The 16279-nt window shown below is 43.5% G+C and overlaps 1 protein-coding gene across 1 annotated transcript in view; it reads left to right on the plus strand.

The window, feature by feature from the left end:
- LOC121547663 (protein kinase C epsilon type) overlaps positions 1-16279 on the plus strand; it is a 157237-nt gene that overhangs the window by 126877 nt on the left and 14081 nt on the right. Inside the window, exon 11 of the mRNA XM_041859034.2 lies at positions 8121-8275. Coding sequence (XP_041714968.1) covers positions 8121-8275 — 155 coding nt within the window. The remainder of the gene's footprint in view (positions 1-8120; positions 8276-16279) is intronic.

Here is a 16279-nt window from a genome sequence, read left to right on the forward strand (position 1 = left end):
GAGAGAGAGAGAGAGAGAGAGAGAGAGAGAGAGAGAGGCAAAGATCTAGACGGGAGAGAGTGAATAACAAGCTCATGAGATCTGCTAGAAAACAGACACATTCACACATCGGGAGATCCGATTCGGACAACTGTTCAGAGCATTATTTGAGCCCATGAAAAGACAAAGCAGCCCTGCCACCTAGCTCCCCTCACCTTTGCACGCTACGTTCTGTTATCGCTCCATTCCCCTCATTCTCTCCTAATGGCATCAGTGAGTAAATAGGCCTTCTTTAGGCTGTTGGCTGGGCCCTGGAGCCTGACTCTGGGTTGGAGGTGACTTGGCAGCCACCAATAGGTTGGTTCTCTGTTTTTACTCCATTAATTGTGGCGGTTGATTGTAGTTCTCCTCTCCCTGACAGCTGTACACACAGCCAAATAGGAGCCGTGCCATAACCAAAACACACCCGCATGCTGGACGAGCTACACACACACACACACACACACACACACACACACACACACACACACACCAGTTTGGCCGGGTTTAGAGTGTGTCTCTACCCCCCACATGAATCACTGTATAGAGTGATTAATGTATGACATCTGTGGATCAAAAAAGACGTGTTTACACTCATACAGATGAATCCATAATGAATAAGTTGGCACAATATGCACAGTATGCATGTGTATGCTTTCTAATGTGCATTTTATTTGCCTTTAGTCCTGAAAAATAATTTGCTCACAGGGAATTGATTTACTTTGGAGGTTCATGTACTTTCATGGAATGATGAAAGATAAGCTGCAGAGCATGCTTGCTGAGTGACACATTGGCAGAGGTCCTTTTTCTTCATTTGTTGTGATTGAGATTGTTCCATGACTGGAGAGCCTTCCATTAACTGAATTGAATGTGTGTTCTACTGGGTATTCATATGGTCACTCTAAGGTGAACATGTTGTTAATGATGGTGTTAGAACAGGGGTGAGGCTAGCGAGCCCATTCAATCTGGCCCACGTGAGGTTTGAGGTGGGGGGGGGGGTTATTATTTTGGGTAAGAAAAACACTCCTGGTCACACTTGAATGTCTAAAACTAGATAGAAAGTATGTAGAAATTATAATGGGCCTAGATACTGTCCTTTTACTGGCCCACAAATTGATTTTGACAAACAAATCAGTCCCCAAAAAATGTATGCGGCCCTCCGTTGAACTTTGAAATCGCGATGCGGCCCTTGAGCCAAAAAGTTTGCCCACCCCTGGTTTAGAATGGGGATATAGGGACATAGTTATTACACAGTGGTTATGCTCACATCTTCGAAGTGTCCCATTATAAGGCGCTGTGGTTCTTCTTGCTCATTAGGCTCCTCTCCCTGACTCCGCCCTTCCTGGCTGACCCCAGCAACGGGGAACGTGGGAACATGTTTCTGTGTGTGTGTATGTGTGTGTGTGTTTAAATAGAAGAGCCATGGGGGGTTCAGCCACAGCAGAGGAGGACATCTGTCTGTCCAAACAGTACATAATCTCTCTATCTCTCCACCTCTCTCTCTTCTTGTTATCTAGCTATGCTCTCTGTCTCACCCCTTTAATTGTCTAGCTATCGTATTGTTCACATAAATCGTTCCCCCTGTCGTAGAGGGACTTTGACAATGTATTCTGAAGACAAATGCCCTCATGGACAATAAAGCTTTTGATTATTTGAACCTTGGGCCTTATTAAGGATTTTGAAATGTGCATTTCAGTGGTTTGGCTGACCAACTTAATTTTGTGTACCACAAGATTGTTGGTCTTTGAGTCATGCACACACACACACACACACACACACACACACACTGCTATCTGTGTGTGTAGTTTGTGTTGCGGATACAACTGTGGTGGGAGATACCCGTGTTCCAGTGTGAGTGTGTATCCTGGAGGGATCTTTGGCCCAAGCTGGGTTTAGACAGGATTAATGACTTTCCGATTGCTTCAGCAAATGGAACATTGCTGCTATTTATGGCCTTTGTGGGGGTGTTTAGCATGTATGTGTTTTACTTTGAGTGCATCCTTGTCGACAAACATTTTTTTTGCCAAGGGGTTTCACACAAAGAGAGGGGCCTTTATCTCTTATAACTAATAGGCTCATAATGGAAATATAATACAGACATGAAACAGACTATTTATTTGGTGATTACTGGTCTTAGGGTCAACTCATGACTGACAGCCCTAACTTCAACCCTGATGAGAGAAACAACTAAAAACTGGTCCCGGCTCAGAATTAAGGAAATACAGGGTACAGACTACCTAATGACTCCATCTAATTGAAGTCCTCCAACTCCCAGTTCTCATGGAAACAGTCCACCCTCTACAGCGGACACACCATGCCCTGTCTCACCCCTACCACGCCACTACCCACCCCACCAACCAGGTAGCGGCAGAGCTGTGCCCACTCTGACCATGTCTGGTGCTGCGGCAGGTAGCCTAGCAAATAGAGCGTTGGGTCAAAGAACACTCTCCTGCTGGGGATTGACAGCTTCTTGGCTTCTTGGTAAAGTGTGTGCATGCGTGCATGTGTGTGTGCATGAACAGCACACTCTAAAAAATGCTGGGGTTTTTGGTTGGGTAACTTAGTTGTGTTGTTTTCTTTAAAGGGTTATTGGTGCTGGGTTACTGAGATATGACCCAGTGGATCAAAAGACTGAAGGCGTAGTTTAGTAGGGGCATGGCTAGTTCTTTTTAGCCACCCATGAGAGTAAATGTAATTTCTGTTAATCTGTTCTGTTGTATAGTTATCATATTTTAAGGTCGAACATTTTTGTAGCTTCAATGATGCTTACTGAAGTGTATGTTTTCCCTAAAAGCCTATGTAAATCCCATTGTTGGGATACAATAAGGTGGTATACTGTACCTTTATTAGGCAATAATTATTAAAATATGTAATAAATAATCATAATTTAATAGAAGAATGTGTAAAAATAATAAGGAACATTTGAATTTGCAGGATGTAAACTTAAGACGATCAACAGTAATGACATTTACTCTCACGGGTGGCCAGTAAGATCCAGCTGAAAGCCACGCCCCTAATAAGCCACACATCCTGAAAATAACCTAACGACTACATACAAAAATAACTGCTGCTAGGTCACCCCAGCATGAGAGTAAAAAATACCCAACTGATGGTAAAATTAACCCATGTTTGGCTAATCCCAACAACCCAACTTGGTGGGTTATTCACGCAACCCAACTGGCTGGGTCAAAACAACCCAGCGTGTGTTCTGTCCAATATTTACCCAGCGCTGGGTTACCAAACAACCCAAATTGGATTGTTTTTAACCCCGCATTTTTTAGAGTGCATGTTTGTGTGAGACTGTGTCTGTACAAATGTGTGTGTGTCCTTTGACAGAAGTCAGAGAAGGACCGCAGTCTGATGGAGTTCACCAGCAATCTCTTCAGTATCAGAGAGAGAATATGATTAAATGGCTCCCAGTATTTATTATCTTTACTTGTTCCTCTCAAAACCTCAGCTTCCATCAGAGCAGTGGGTCAGACTTGACAGCTCAGGAAAAAAGTATTGTTCTGTAATTGAATAGTTTGCCTTGATACATTTAATGTGAAACACATTGTAATAATGTAATGGGACACTGCGCCTGTGGAGGGAGACTGGGGGGAATGGGAGTACTGTGTGTGTGTGCAGTGTGTGTGTGTGTGTGTGTGTGTGCACTTAATCTCTGAATGAGAATGAGTAGGAGCGGGTGAGAGGTTGAGTGATTGTTCTGTGTGTGTACAGTATGTGCGTGTCTGTCCTCATGTGCATGTGTATGGGTGACTATGTTACAGACTTTAATTACATCAGTTTGTGTCTCTCATGAGTCATGTATCACAATTACTAAATGTGTATGTGATTTATGTGTGTGTGTGTGTCATGCTCACTTGCTTGCTTGTGTGTGTGAAACAGTATAGGTCAGTAAGTGGTCTGTGCGTGTGTGGTGTGCGTGTGGGTTTATGTGTGTGTGTCTCTGTGCGTGTGCGCATGTCTGTGTGTGTATACCAGTGAGTGTGTGTCTCACTGAGTAGGGTCAGCCTGCTGTTCTGGGCTTCAGGATAAACATTCTTGAGCTGTGTCCAGGGCCACACACAATATGCTCTGTACAGAAATTATAATGATTTCCTGCTGCTATCAGCATCACAAAGCTGCTATTAAATCCTAGTTTTTAATGGGAAAGAACAGTGTGGTAATCTCCTACAGTAATTACTTAAACAGTGGTAAAAAAATAAATAGAACACCAATTCTCAAAGAAATTGGTGTACTTAATTTTACTGATGGGCTATATTAGTGTTCAGTTCTTGAGAGACTGCTTGTGAGAACATGGAATGAAACCATTAATGACCATACCAACCTCACCATGTACCTTCTCTTTGTAAATGTTATGGAACATATCTCTTGAAAAGAGCTGAAGGAAAGCATGATTTGGTTGTTCAATACACACACACACACACACACACAGATTGTTTTGGGTCTTGGCAGTTATCTGGCCATCGGGGCTTTTCTCTGTGTCGGCGCTGGGAAGCCAGTATCTGTACCTTTTTTAATTAGAAGAAGGAAATGTTTATTCACATTTGATTGGGTAGGACTTGCTGTGACTCGGACACTATTTCAGTATCCTGTTTAAATGAGCTTTCAGAAGGACAACAACACGCTGAGGTGGACTGCTGGAAATGGAAGGCAGACTCCTTCAGCCTAGAAAAATTGTTCCAATAACTGTTCAGAGAGTTTTATAGCTTTGATAAAATACTGAAAGCACCACAAGTCACTAAATTGCTAAATTGCTCAATGTCCTGAAAAAAAGCAGAACACTAATTTACTGGACAGAACATACGTTTACAGCACAGCATTTACCTGAAGGAGAATAGGAGACAGAAATGTGTCTTCTGCTCTATCCAACCACTCCGATGTACACACACATACACACATTAGGTTGGAGAGGCTGTAGCAGAGTGCAGCTATAGTGCAGTGCCCATAAGCAGTTTACACTGTAACAATGCTTTACCACATTTCACCCCAGTTTACACTGTAACAATGCTTTACCACATTTCACCCCAGTTTACACTGTAACAATGCTTTACCACATTTCACCCCAGTTTACACTGTAACAATGCTTTACCACATTTCACCCCAGTTTACACTGTAACAATGCTTTACCACATTTCACCCCAGTTTACACTGTAACAATGCTTTACCACATTTCACCCCAGTTTACACTGTAACAATGCTTTACCACATTTCACCCCAGTTTACACTGTAACAATGCTTTACCACATTTCACCCCAGTTTACACTGTAACAATGCTTTACCACATTTCACCCCAGTTTACACTGTAACAATGCTTTACCACATTTCACCCCAGTTTACACTGTAACAATGCTTTACCATATTTCACCCCAGTTTACACTGTAACAATGCTTTACCATATTTCACCCCAGTTTACACTGTAACAATGCTTTACCACATTTCACCCCAGTTTACACTGTAACAATGCTTTACCACATTTCACCCCAGTTTACACTGTAACAATGCTTTACCACATTTCACCCCAGTTTACACTGTAACAATGCTTTACCACATTTCACCCCAGTTTACACTGTAACAATGCTTTACCATATTTCACCCCAGTTTACACTGTAACAATGCTTTACCACATTTCACCCCAGTTTACACTGTAACAATGCTTTACCACATTTCACCCCAGTTTACACTGTAACAATGCTTTACCACATTTCACCCCAGTTTACACTGTAACAATGCTTTACGACATTTCACCCCAGTTTACACTGTAACAATGCTTTACCATATTTCACCCCAGTTTACACTGTAACAATGCTTTACCATATTTCACCCCAGTTTACACTGTAACAATGCTTTACCACATTTCACCCCAGTTTACACTGTAACAATGCTTTACCACATTTCACCCCAGTTTACACTGTAACAATGCTTTACCACATTTCACCCCAGTTTACACTGTAACAATTCTTTACCACATTTAACCCTCTCCTCATCTCCTACTGAATGTAGCGTTAGCAACCAAGTGAGGGTAGCCTACCATTCCCCTAGCAGTGTGAGAGGGTAGCCTACCATTCCCCTAGCAGTGTGAGAGGGTAGCCTACCATTCCCCTAGCAGTGTGAGAGGGTAGCCTACCATTCCCCTAGCAGTGTGAGAGGGTAGCCTACCTTTCCACTAGCAGTGTGAGAGGGTAGCCTACCATTCCCCTAGCAGTGTGAGAGGGTAGCCTACCATTCCCCTAGCAGTGTGAGAGGGTAGCCTACCTTTCCACTAGCAATGTGAGAGGGAAGCCTATTTTCTCCCGTGTTAGGTTGTACAGTTCAAGGCTGCAGTCAATGAAGCAGAGGCCAAGCATTACACTAATATTGTAACGCCACGCATTCTAGTCTCCTCATGTCACTTAAATCACTAAACCACATTGATCTCAGTGATTCATCACAGATTTGCACTGCTTGCTCTTTGGGGTTTCGGCTGAGTATCTCTCAAACACTGTGTAACAACTGCTGAAGTATAAAAGGGCTGAAGTTTGAGATCCAGCTCATCATATCCTATACTAGAATCCATGCTCCTGAGAAATTGACTACATATTATATTCCCTTTAACGACCTTCAATAAATAACCAGATTGAGACTCCTCTTTGTCCGTTGATTTACAAGTACTAGACCTGCTCCTACACAGAGTGCAGTAATACAGTACTGTAGGTGGGGTGTCGGTAATACAGTACTGTAGGTGGGGTGTCAGTAATACAGTACTGTAGGTGGGTTGTCGGTAATACAGTACTGTAGGTGGGGTGTCAGTAATACAGTACTGTAGGTGGGGTGTCAGGAATACAGTACTGTAGGTGGGTTGTCGGTAATACAGTACTGTAGGTGGGTTGTCGGTAATACAGTACTGTAGGTGGGTTGTCGGTAATACAGTACTGTAGGTGGGGTGTCGGTAATACAGTACTGTAGGTGGGGTGTCAGTAATACAGTACTGTAGGTGGGGTGTCGGTAATACAGTATTGTAGGTGGGGTGTCGGTAATACAGTACTGTAGGTGGGGTGTCGGTAATACAGTACTGTAGGTGGGGTGTCGGTAATACAGTACTGTAGGTGGGTTGTCGGTAATACAGTACTGTAGGTGGGGTGTCAGCAATACAGTACTGTAGGTGGGGTGTCAGTAATACAGTACTGTAGGTGGGGTGTCAGGAATACAGTACTGTAGGTGGGGTGTCGGTAATACAGTACTGTAGGTGGGCTGTCAACTTTTTGACAAATCCTCCTTATGCCTTAATACTACCAAGGACCATCTGTAAATTCCCAGTTGTGGAGTAAACACTGCTTGGAAGGCAAGTTGTATATCTAATGAAGGTCTTTTTCTCCATTGCTGGGTAAAGCGCCATTGTAATAGGAATGATGGAATATGTGTCAATGGTTCTTATAGCTTCGTGACCCCTGTGGCGTTAAACAATGGTTCGGACGGGGCCACTCCTTTCTTATATAGAGGGCTTTTTAATATACCCACCCCCCGCCCGCCTCAATCTGATTTCCTATATGGGGAGCTGGAATTCAGGAAGGGGACCGTTGTTCCCAGAGAGACAGCTGTCTGTGTCTGGAGGATAGGGGCTGTGGGTGGGGTGGGGATGGGAGGCTACATGATAACTGTTAACAATCTACTTCCACAATGAGATCTGATCATTAACTCTTTATTCTTTGAGACTGACACATATAAAAAGAACAACTATTCTATGGTCTTCATAGTGTTTTTTTTATCAATGGGTGAAAAAGGTTGAACCCTTCTTCTTGTCTTACTGTCTTTCTCTATGTCTCTCCCTCCATATCCTTCTCTTTCTCCTTCTCTCCTTCCATCTCCTTCTCTCCCTCCATATCCTTCTCTCCTTCCATCTCCTTCTCTCCCTCCATCTCCTTCTCTCCTTCCATCTCCTTCTCTCCCCCCATCTCCTTCTCTCCTTCCATCTCCTTCTCTCCCTCCATCTCCTTCTCTCCTTCCATCTCCTTCTCTCCCTCCATCTCCTTCTCTCCTTCCATCTCCTTCTCTCCTTCCATCTCCTTCTCTCCTTCCATCTCCTTCTCTCCCTCCATCTCTTTCTCTCCCTCCATCTCCAGGACCGTCTGTTCTTTGTGATGGAGTACGTGAACGGAGGAGACCTGATGTTCCAGATCCAGCGTTCCAGGAAGTTTGACGAGGCGCGCTCTCGCTTCTACGCTGCCGAGGTCACATCTGCCCTCATGTTCCTTCACCAACATGGTGTAATCTACAGGTAACACACACACACACACACACAAATACACACATATACACACACACACATACACACACACATATATATATACACACACACATACACACACACACACACACACACACACACACACACTAGCCTGTTAGTGGTAACGCCTAATAACATTGTATACAGAAAGACTTAACCCGACTTTAAGGCTCTAACCTTCACCATGTCATACTAGCCTGGTTAAGGGTTGCAACATTCTGGTAACATCCTGGAATCCTGGAAATTCTGGAAAAACCCTGGGGATTTTGGGAAAGTTACTGGAATTTTGCTACCCTAAACTGGTTACAGATCAGTTTGTGATTTTTTAGCTCCCTTGATCGTAATTGTTTTGCCAAACATGACAGACTGATCTGGGGCCAGGCTTATAATGATAGACCTACAGTATACCATAACGCTATCCCTTTATGTCAGCATTCCAATTCCAATGCTATCCCAATTCTATTATATCACATTATATTCAACCCAGTTGAACTCAACTGGAACTCATTCTCCTCACTATTACAGTAATTGTTCAATGATGACTATTCTGATATGGGCTGATATCCAGATACAGTAGCCCAGTCTGGCCCTAGCCCAAGGCCTGTGGGAGGGAGAAGAACATCTGTGGTTAGACTGGGCCAACACTAACTCACTCTCTCCTCTGTCAGTCAACATCCCTCCCAGAAGTCACTATTTTCTACCCCTGACAGTCACAGCATCATTGTCAACCAATAACAACACAGACAGACTATCAGAATGCATCTCCATGGCAAATCATAACATCATTGTAACGAGACAGTAGATTCAATCCAAATCTATTCCCATTTTGCTCCCCAAATAATAATAATGTACAGTCCAGATTTCGGTCTCACGCAAACTTTGAGTGAGGAGAATCTGACTTGGGATCAGGGGACTAATGTATCAATCATCTCAGAGGAGGAATACTGATCTGACATCAGATCCCCCCTGTCCATTCAATCTTATTCATTGTGATCTAAAAGGTACAACTGATCCTAAACCAGCACTTCTCTGAGATGCTTGATACATACGGCCCCAGGTCTTAGGGAGTCCAAAGCGGAAGACTGAACTTTCAACTGAACTGGGTCAAAGTTCTAATGGGTTTGTGTTGTGTTGTGTGTTGTCTGGGGCCATGGAGCCTGTGTTTATACCAGGTTGTTTACTGCCAGTGCTGATTTATCCTGTTTCTGGCGCTCTGTTTATCCTCTCATCTCACTGTCGTTTACCACACACAAACCCAGACTCCCTCGGGGCTACACAACTATGTTGCCCCTATGGACAGTAGTTCCCTTCTGGCAGCTATCAATCTCCAACGCTTTGAGTAGACCCAGCTCTAAACAGCCACCACCTACAGTACATGGGCTTTCTAGGAGTTTCTCTGCCTTCCTCCGAGTGTTCTTGGTGCCCCTCTTGACCTGTGGACCCCTCTACCACCCGTGGTTGGGAGTTGGGAGTTTGAAACCCACCCAGTCCATTTTCACCTCCACCACCATGACCTCCTAACAGGAAAAGTCCCATTTAGAGCTTAATGTTGTATTGAATTAAGGTTTCGTCCACGCCTCTCTTCCTGGAGCTAAAGGAAACAGCCAGGCTCCAATGGAGCCCCCCCCCCACTAGGTATTGGTCAGTATACTAGCCCTCTCTGATTCAGACAATAAGCACTCAGAGGGAAATATACAGTGTTATGTTTAGTCTGCAACTCCAGGAGTCATGGTTTAGTATCCTCTTAGAATGAGCCACCTGCATAACATCAGGCCAACCAACAAACAATGCTATGAATCAGTCTCCTTACACTGAATGTGCAGTGCAGGTATTATTTAGTATTGGCTATGAGGTAGCTGATGCTGTACAACCAAAGCTACCTTGGTTAATGGGTAGATTCATGTCATTGTGTCACCTACGGTCAGATTATTTATTTATTTATTAATACAATCCTAAAGTTTTGGAAAGGTCATGGAAAATAATTTCATAATTTCTGTTAATGTAATTTATTTAGAAACAGTTTTTAAATATTTTATCAATCAAATAAAAATCAACATATCAGCCAGGATTGGAATTACACTTTAGAGCGTCTGTGTTTGCGTGCATCACCTGCATGTGTGCAAGACGAGTGGGCCGTTGCTCAAGGAGAGAGAGGCAGGTAAGCTTTTAAAATATGATAGAGAACAGACTAATAACTAGGTAGCCAATTCAAAACATATCTTGTACTCTAAATAACTGTTTAGCTATTATTAGCATGTATTAATGTTTTTGGCATGTCCTAGCAGACTAAACTCCAGTGGAGTTTAGTCCGCTAGTCATTTCCCAAAAACCTTTCCACTGACACTAGCGAATAAGGCCATACAAAGTTGATTTACTTTTTTGAATGATTCATATGATTCATTTAGATGATTATTTTTGACAAAATGAATGATTCACTTCAACATTGTATTAGTTGGGATTCGGGTCAATCGTGGTGAATCGAATCATGTAAATCAAAATAATAATTTCTGAATCGCGAACAATAATTTTAGTAAAAAATATTTGATGTAGCCTTTCTTTTGCATTATGTGGCTTCAAAAATTGTTTTGTAGATACTTCCAGTTGATTTGGGCATCCAATGTATGGGACATTGCAACTCAATAGATGCTAGTCCGCCTGCAAAGTAAACGTCTAAGGTAGCTAAGATAAATATGACTAAACTGAAAAAGGTACGTTTCCTGAAGAAAATTTGTGGGCTTGCTTCAGCTGAATAAAAAAATGTGTAGCCTACCATAGCCATTTGATCTTTGATATATTGAATGAGCGGATTATTTCAAAAGGCATAAAACGTATTTGGTTGTAATGTTGCAATGTTATACATCAAGGCTGGTCAGCCATCCTCCAGGAGAGCTAATGGGTGTGCAGGTTTTTATTCCAGTCCCATTCTAACAAACCACATTTTAGAAATTAGCTGCTCAACCGGACCTTGATAAACTGTCTCTGATGTGTTTGAGCAGGGCTTGATGAAAAGCCTGCACACCCAGTTGCTCTCCAGACTGAGGGTTGACCCCATGCACTGGCATATCGGACACCCCCGCAGCCCCCAAAAGGCGGGGGGGCCCACGAGCTCTGGGGGCCCATGCTCCTGTCATTAATGTCTATTTTTTTTTTATGTAATAAATCATTTTCACAGTAACCCTCCAAAAAGTAATTCATTTATAAACCTTTTTAATTTCCATATGTACTAGGAAGCTAAGTATTTGTTTCTTGGGCTTCAGGAATGTGACTGAAAAAGTGCCCCAGGTCTTGAAAAATAAAATATTTAACTGGTTGTGTAAGGGGAATATCGGCAAACAAATGCTGTGGTCAAGGCTACGACGGTGCCAGTGCAATGAGTGGAGCTTACTCAGGTGTTCAAAAGCTTGTATCAGACGAGAGCCTAATGCTTCTTATGTAGGCCTACCAATAAACATGTATCCATTATTTAAAGCAAAGCTAAGCCCTGGCACCATAGAAAGCCTATCATCGATTCGATAGGCATGCAACCGCATAGACATGTTGCAATTTCAGCACCATGGACAGCGATTGGTAGTCTACTTTGTGAGTGGCTGTCTGGCTGACACATTCGATTAAAATGTTTCGCTCCTACAGACAGTGAGTCACGTGGCCATGACTTGCAATATAAAGCAGGCAGACATGCATTGAGGCATTCAGTTACTGTTCGATTGAACGTTACAATGGGCAAAACGAGTGACCTAAGCTACTTTGAGCGTGGTATGATCATTGGTGCCAGGCACACCGGTTCCAGTATCTCAGAAACGGCCGTCCTTCTGGGATTTTCAAGCACGACAGTGTCTAGGGTTTACAGAGAATGGTGTGACAAACAAAAAACATCCAGTCAGCGGCAGTCCTGTGGCCGAAAACAGCACGTTGATGAGAGGTCAAAGGAGAATAGCAAGAATCGTGCAAGCTAACAGGCGGGCCACAAACAGGCAAATAATGGCGCAGTACAACAGTGGTGTGCAGAACGGCATCTCGGAACGCACAACTTGTCGGTCCTTGTCACATATGGGCTATTATTGCAGAAGACGACCACCCCGGGTTCCACTCCTATCAGCTAAAAACAAGAAGAAGCGGCTCCAGTGGGCACACAATCACCAACACTGGACAATTGAGGAGTGGACGAATCCCGGTTCCTGTTGCGTCATGCTGATGACAGAGTCAGAATTTGGTGTAAGCAGCATGAATCCATGGCCCCATCCTGCCCGGTGACAATGGTACAGGCTGCTGGTGGTGATGTAACGGTGTGGGCAATGTTTTCCTGGCACATGTTAGGTCGCTTGATACCAATTTAGCAACATTTCCATTCCCTGAAGAATTCAGGCTGTTCTGGAGGCCATGGGGGTCCAACGCAGTACTAGATGGATGTACCTAATAAACTGTGTACATACATAGACGCCGCCAATTGTTGGTAATGAAAAGTTGTTTAAAAGTCATGGAAAAGTCATGAAATTCCGTCTGTCAAAATGTGTATGAACCGTGAGCTAGGTAGGAAGCAGGCTAGGAAGTGATCAACCGGTGTGAATTGTGTGTTGTGTAAAATCAGAAGAATAATAGTTAATGGAATGGAATAAAAGTCTGGCTATGTACTGTAGCTTGAAGGTTCTCTTTCTCTCTCTTCCTTTCTCTCCCTCACTCTCACTGTCTCTCTCTCCCCCTCTCTCTCTTTCTTTCGCTCTCTCTCTTTCTCTCTCTCACTCTGGCTCTCTCTCTCTCTCTCTGGCGTTCACTCTCTCTCCCTCTCTCTCTCTGTCGTTTATTCTCTCTCTCTCTCTCTGGGCTGTGCAGTGAGCTTGTGTTCAAGACAGGAAAGTGGGTGAGACTCTAGTCTGGACTCATTGTCCCTGTTCCTAATCAAAGGGTTCTGGCTACGTGATTTTAGCAGCGCAGAGAATAGCCATAGCCAGCCTCCTTGGTGCCTTTCTGATTTGATGTATTGTCTGAATGACTATGTATTTCAGTGTTCATTAATAATGTCAGGGAGCAAGTTTTAGCTTGAAAGGTAGACTCACAAAGTAATAAACAGCAGTAGTGGGTCAATTTCCACGGCAACTGAAAGTATTGAAGCGCAAGGCTAAACTTAGCTGTTTTGGTCCCGTAGCTACCACATTGTAGCAGCGTGAAGTGAACCCACGCACATGCACAGATACCCTGTGTGACTGTGTGAGAGCAAAGTCTTGCATCGGGCTCATCGCAATATCTGCGGTGCTACTCGTTGCAACGTCATAACACTGAGTCTACCTTTAATGAAACTCAATTTTGTATGTGAATGTCCATTTGATATTCAAGCACATTCACTGTAGAGCTCTGCAAGTGTCAGCTTTGTTAATGACTTCTTTGTTCGGATTTGGCAAATCAATGAAATCAGTGAGAGCCAGGATTGACGAATGTGATGCACCCACCTTTGTGTGTGAGGTCTACGACGTTTAATGTAACGCCACACACTTCACCTGAGTTGACTCAGGCTTGCCTCTCTGTGAGCTGTTGAACACACTGACCAAGAATACAAACAACTCTTTTGGGAATACTCTGTGAAGTAGGTACATGACTCCCCCTCACCCCCACGCCCCACCTCTAAGAGAGAAAAGAAAACAGTGGCTAGGTTTTGTTTGAGACAGTAGCAGTTTGATCTGTTAGTGATGTGGGACGAGTCTGGACTGGCATGCAGTCGGCTGGTAGAAGCCTGTATGCCACTATAGACGGTGAGGGGAGGGGAGGGGAGAAGAGATGGGAGGAGTTTATAGAGGAGTCTATCACCAGGCTTTCTGTCCATCCTCCTCGCTCTGCACAAGCTTACGTGAGACTGGAGCCCCTATGGGCGGCATTCACAATGGCACAAGACACACACAATCATACTCACATGCACCACCAAGGCATGTATACAACCACATACTGTGTACATGCTCAGTTCACACCCACACTCATACAGCTATAAACTCATGAACCTGGCTTAAAACATACTATGCATGCATACAAATATACCGCCTATGTGTGCATGTGACATGCATACTGTACACTCAAAATAAACAGGCATTTATAGCTACCCCAAATATCATACCATTGAAGACTGTCCCACATAATGCCTCGTCTCCATTACTTCTATTTGACCTTTATTCAGACACTTCCTCAGATTGTCCTCATGTATACCAGTTTTCTCTCCCTCTTTCTCTTCCTTTCCCTCCCCCTTTCTCTCCCAATTTCTCTCCCTCTTTCTCTCCCTCTTTCTCTCCCTTTCTCTCCCTCTTTCTCTCCCTCTTTCTCTCCCTCTTTCTCTCCCTTTCTCTCCTACTTTCTCTCCCTCTTTCTCTCCCAATTTCTCTCCCTCTTTCTCTCCCTTTCTCTCCCTCTTTCTCTCCCTTTCTCTCCTACTTTCTCTCCCTCTTTCTCTCCCTTTCTCTCCCTCTTTCTCTCCCTCTTTCTCTCCCTCTTTCTCTCCCTTTCTCTCCCTTTCTCTCCTACTTTCTCTCCCTTTCTCTCCTACTTTCTCTCCCTCTTTCTCTCCCAATTTCTCTCCCTCTTTCTCTCCCTCTTTCTCTCCCTTTCTCTCCCCCTTTCTCTCCCCCTTTCTCTCCCAATTTCTCTCCCTCTTTCTCTCCCTCTTTCTCTCCCTTTCTCTCCCTCTTTCTCTCCCTCTTTCTCTCCCTTTCTCTCCTACTTTCTCTCCCTCTTTCTCTCCCAATTTCTCTCCCTCTTTCTCTCCCTTTCTCTCCCTCTTTCTCTCCCTTTCTCTCCTACTTTCTCTCCCTCTTTCTCTCCCTCTTTCTCCCTCTTTCTCTCCCTTTCTCTCCCTCATTCACCCACCCTATTTCCATATTTATGCATTTTGAACATGAACATACAACATGTATTGCTATGTTAATATGTGATTTTCTGAAGAAAAAAAACGATTGTTCATTTTGCACCAACTCCAATAATTATCTGAAGTAAAATAGCCCACATTCTCTATATGGACACCATTGGGGATCTGTGTGTGTTAGCTCGGGAACTTAGGTGTAGTAATCTGGAAAAATAATAACATGACATCTTAATGCTCAGGTCTCAGATAACTCTCGTTGTAATTGGGCATGTACTTAAAACTACTTAGTTAATATAGTTAAGTTTTAGTTGTGTACTTTAGTGTGGACAGACAACAATATTTCCAGATAGAAATAGATAGAAGTAGATATTAAGGGCAGTTTGTTCTTCTAAGTATTTGAACCAGTGTCAGCTAACCATCTGTATGTGACCAATACATTTGATTTTATTTGATTATGTATCTTTTTAGAACTTCTAGGAAATGTACTTACTCACTATTGATCATGGGCTGGTACATGGGTCCTAGTGGATCATTTGTGTGTGTGTGTGCGTGTGTGTGTGTGTGTGTGCGTGTGCGTGTGCGCGTGCGGGTTGACGTTTATTGTTGGAGTCCTGGAGGCAGAACTGAGCGATTTCCCCTTAGATAGGCCAGCTGCAAAGTCAAAATGTGCTATATTGTAAAAATTCATGAAAACAAAAATTTGCTTTTTGGTCTTAATTTAAGGTTAGGGTTAGCAGTGTGGTTAGGGTTAAGTTTAAAGACTTTGTGGCTGTGCCAGCTAGTGACCACTCTACAGAGCTGCCTCCAGAACAAGATTGGTGTTGAAAAACGCTAACCTGTGTGTGTGTGCGTGTGCATACGTGAATGCGTACGTACGTGCATATGTGTGTGTGCATATGCCTGTGTGTTTGTGTCTTTTGGGCTGAATGGGGAGCTCATTTGAAGCGGAGGGAGGGAGGTTAACTGTCAGAGCAGAGAGGGTTGCTGTTTACGTAATGGAAAAATCACTCCACAAGATTAACATGAAACACAGGAAATGCTCTCAATTGAGCCTGATTGGTGTGTGTGTATGTGTGTGTGCGGCGTGCGAGCGTGCGTGCAATGATGCGTGCGTGTGTAATATAACATGTCTATGCCAACATCCTGAGTAAAGGTCCTGA

This window comes from Coregonus clupeaformis, chromosome 31 (assembly GCF_020615455.1).
Source record: "Coregonus clupeaformis isolate EN_2021a chromosome 31, ASM2061545v1, whole genome shotgun sequence".
NCBI classification, from domain to species: domain Eukaryota; kingdom Metazoa; phylum Chordata; class Actinopteri; order Salmoniformes; family Salmonidae; genus Coregonus; species Coregonus clupeaformis.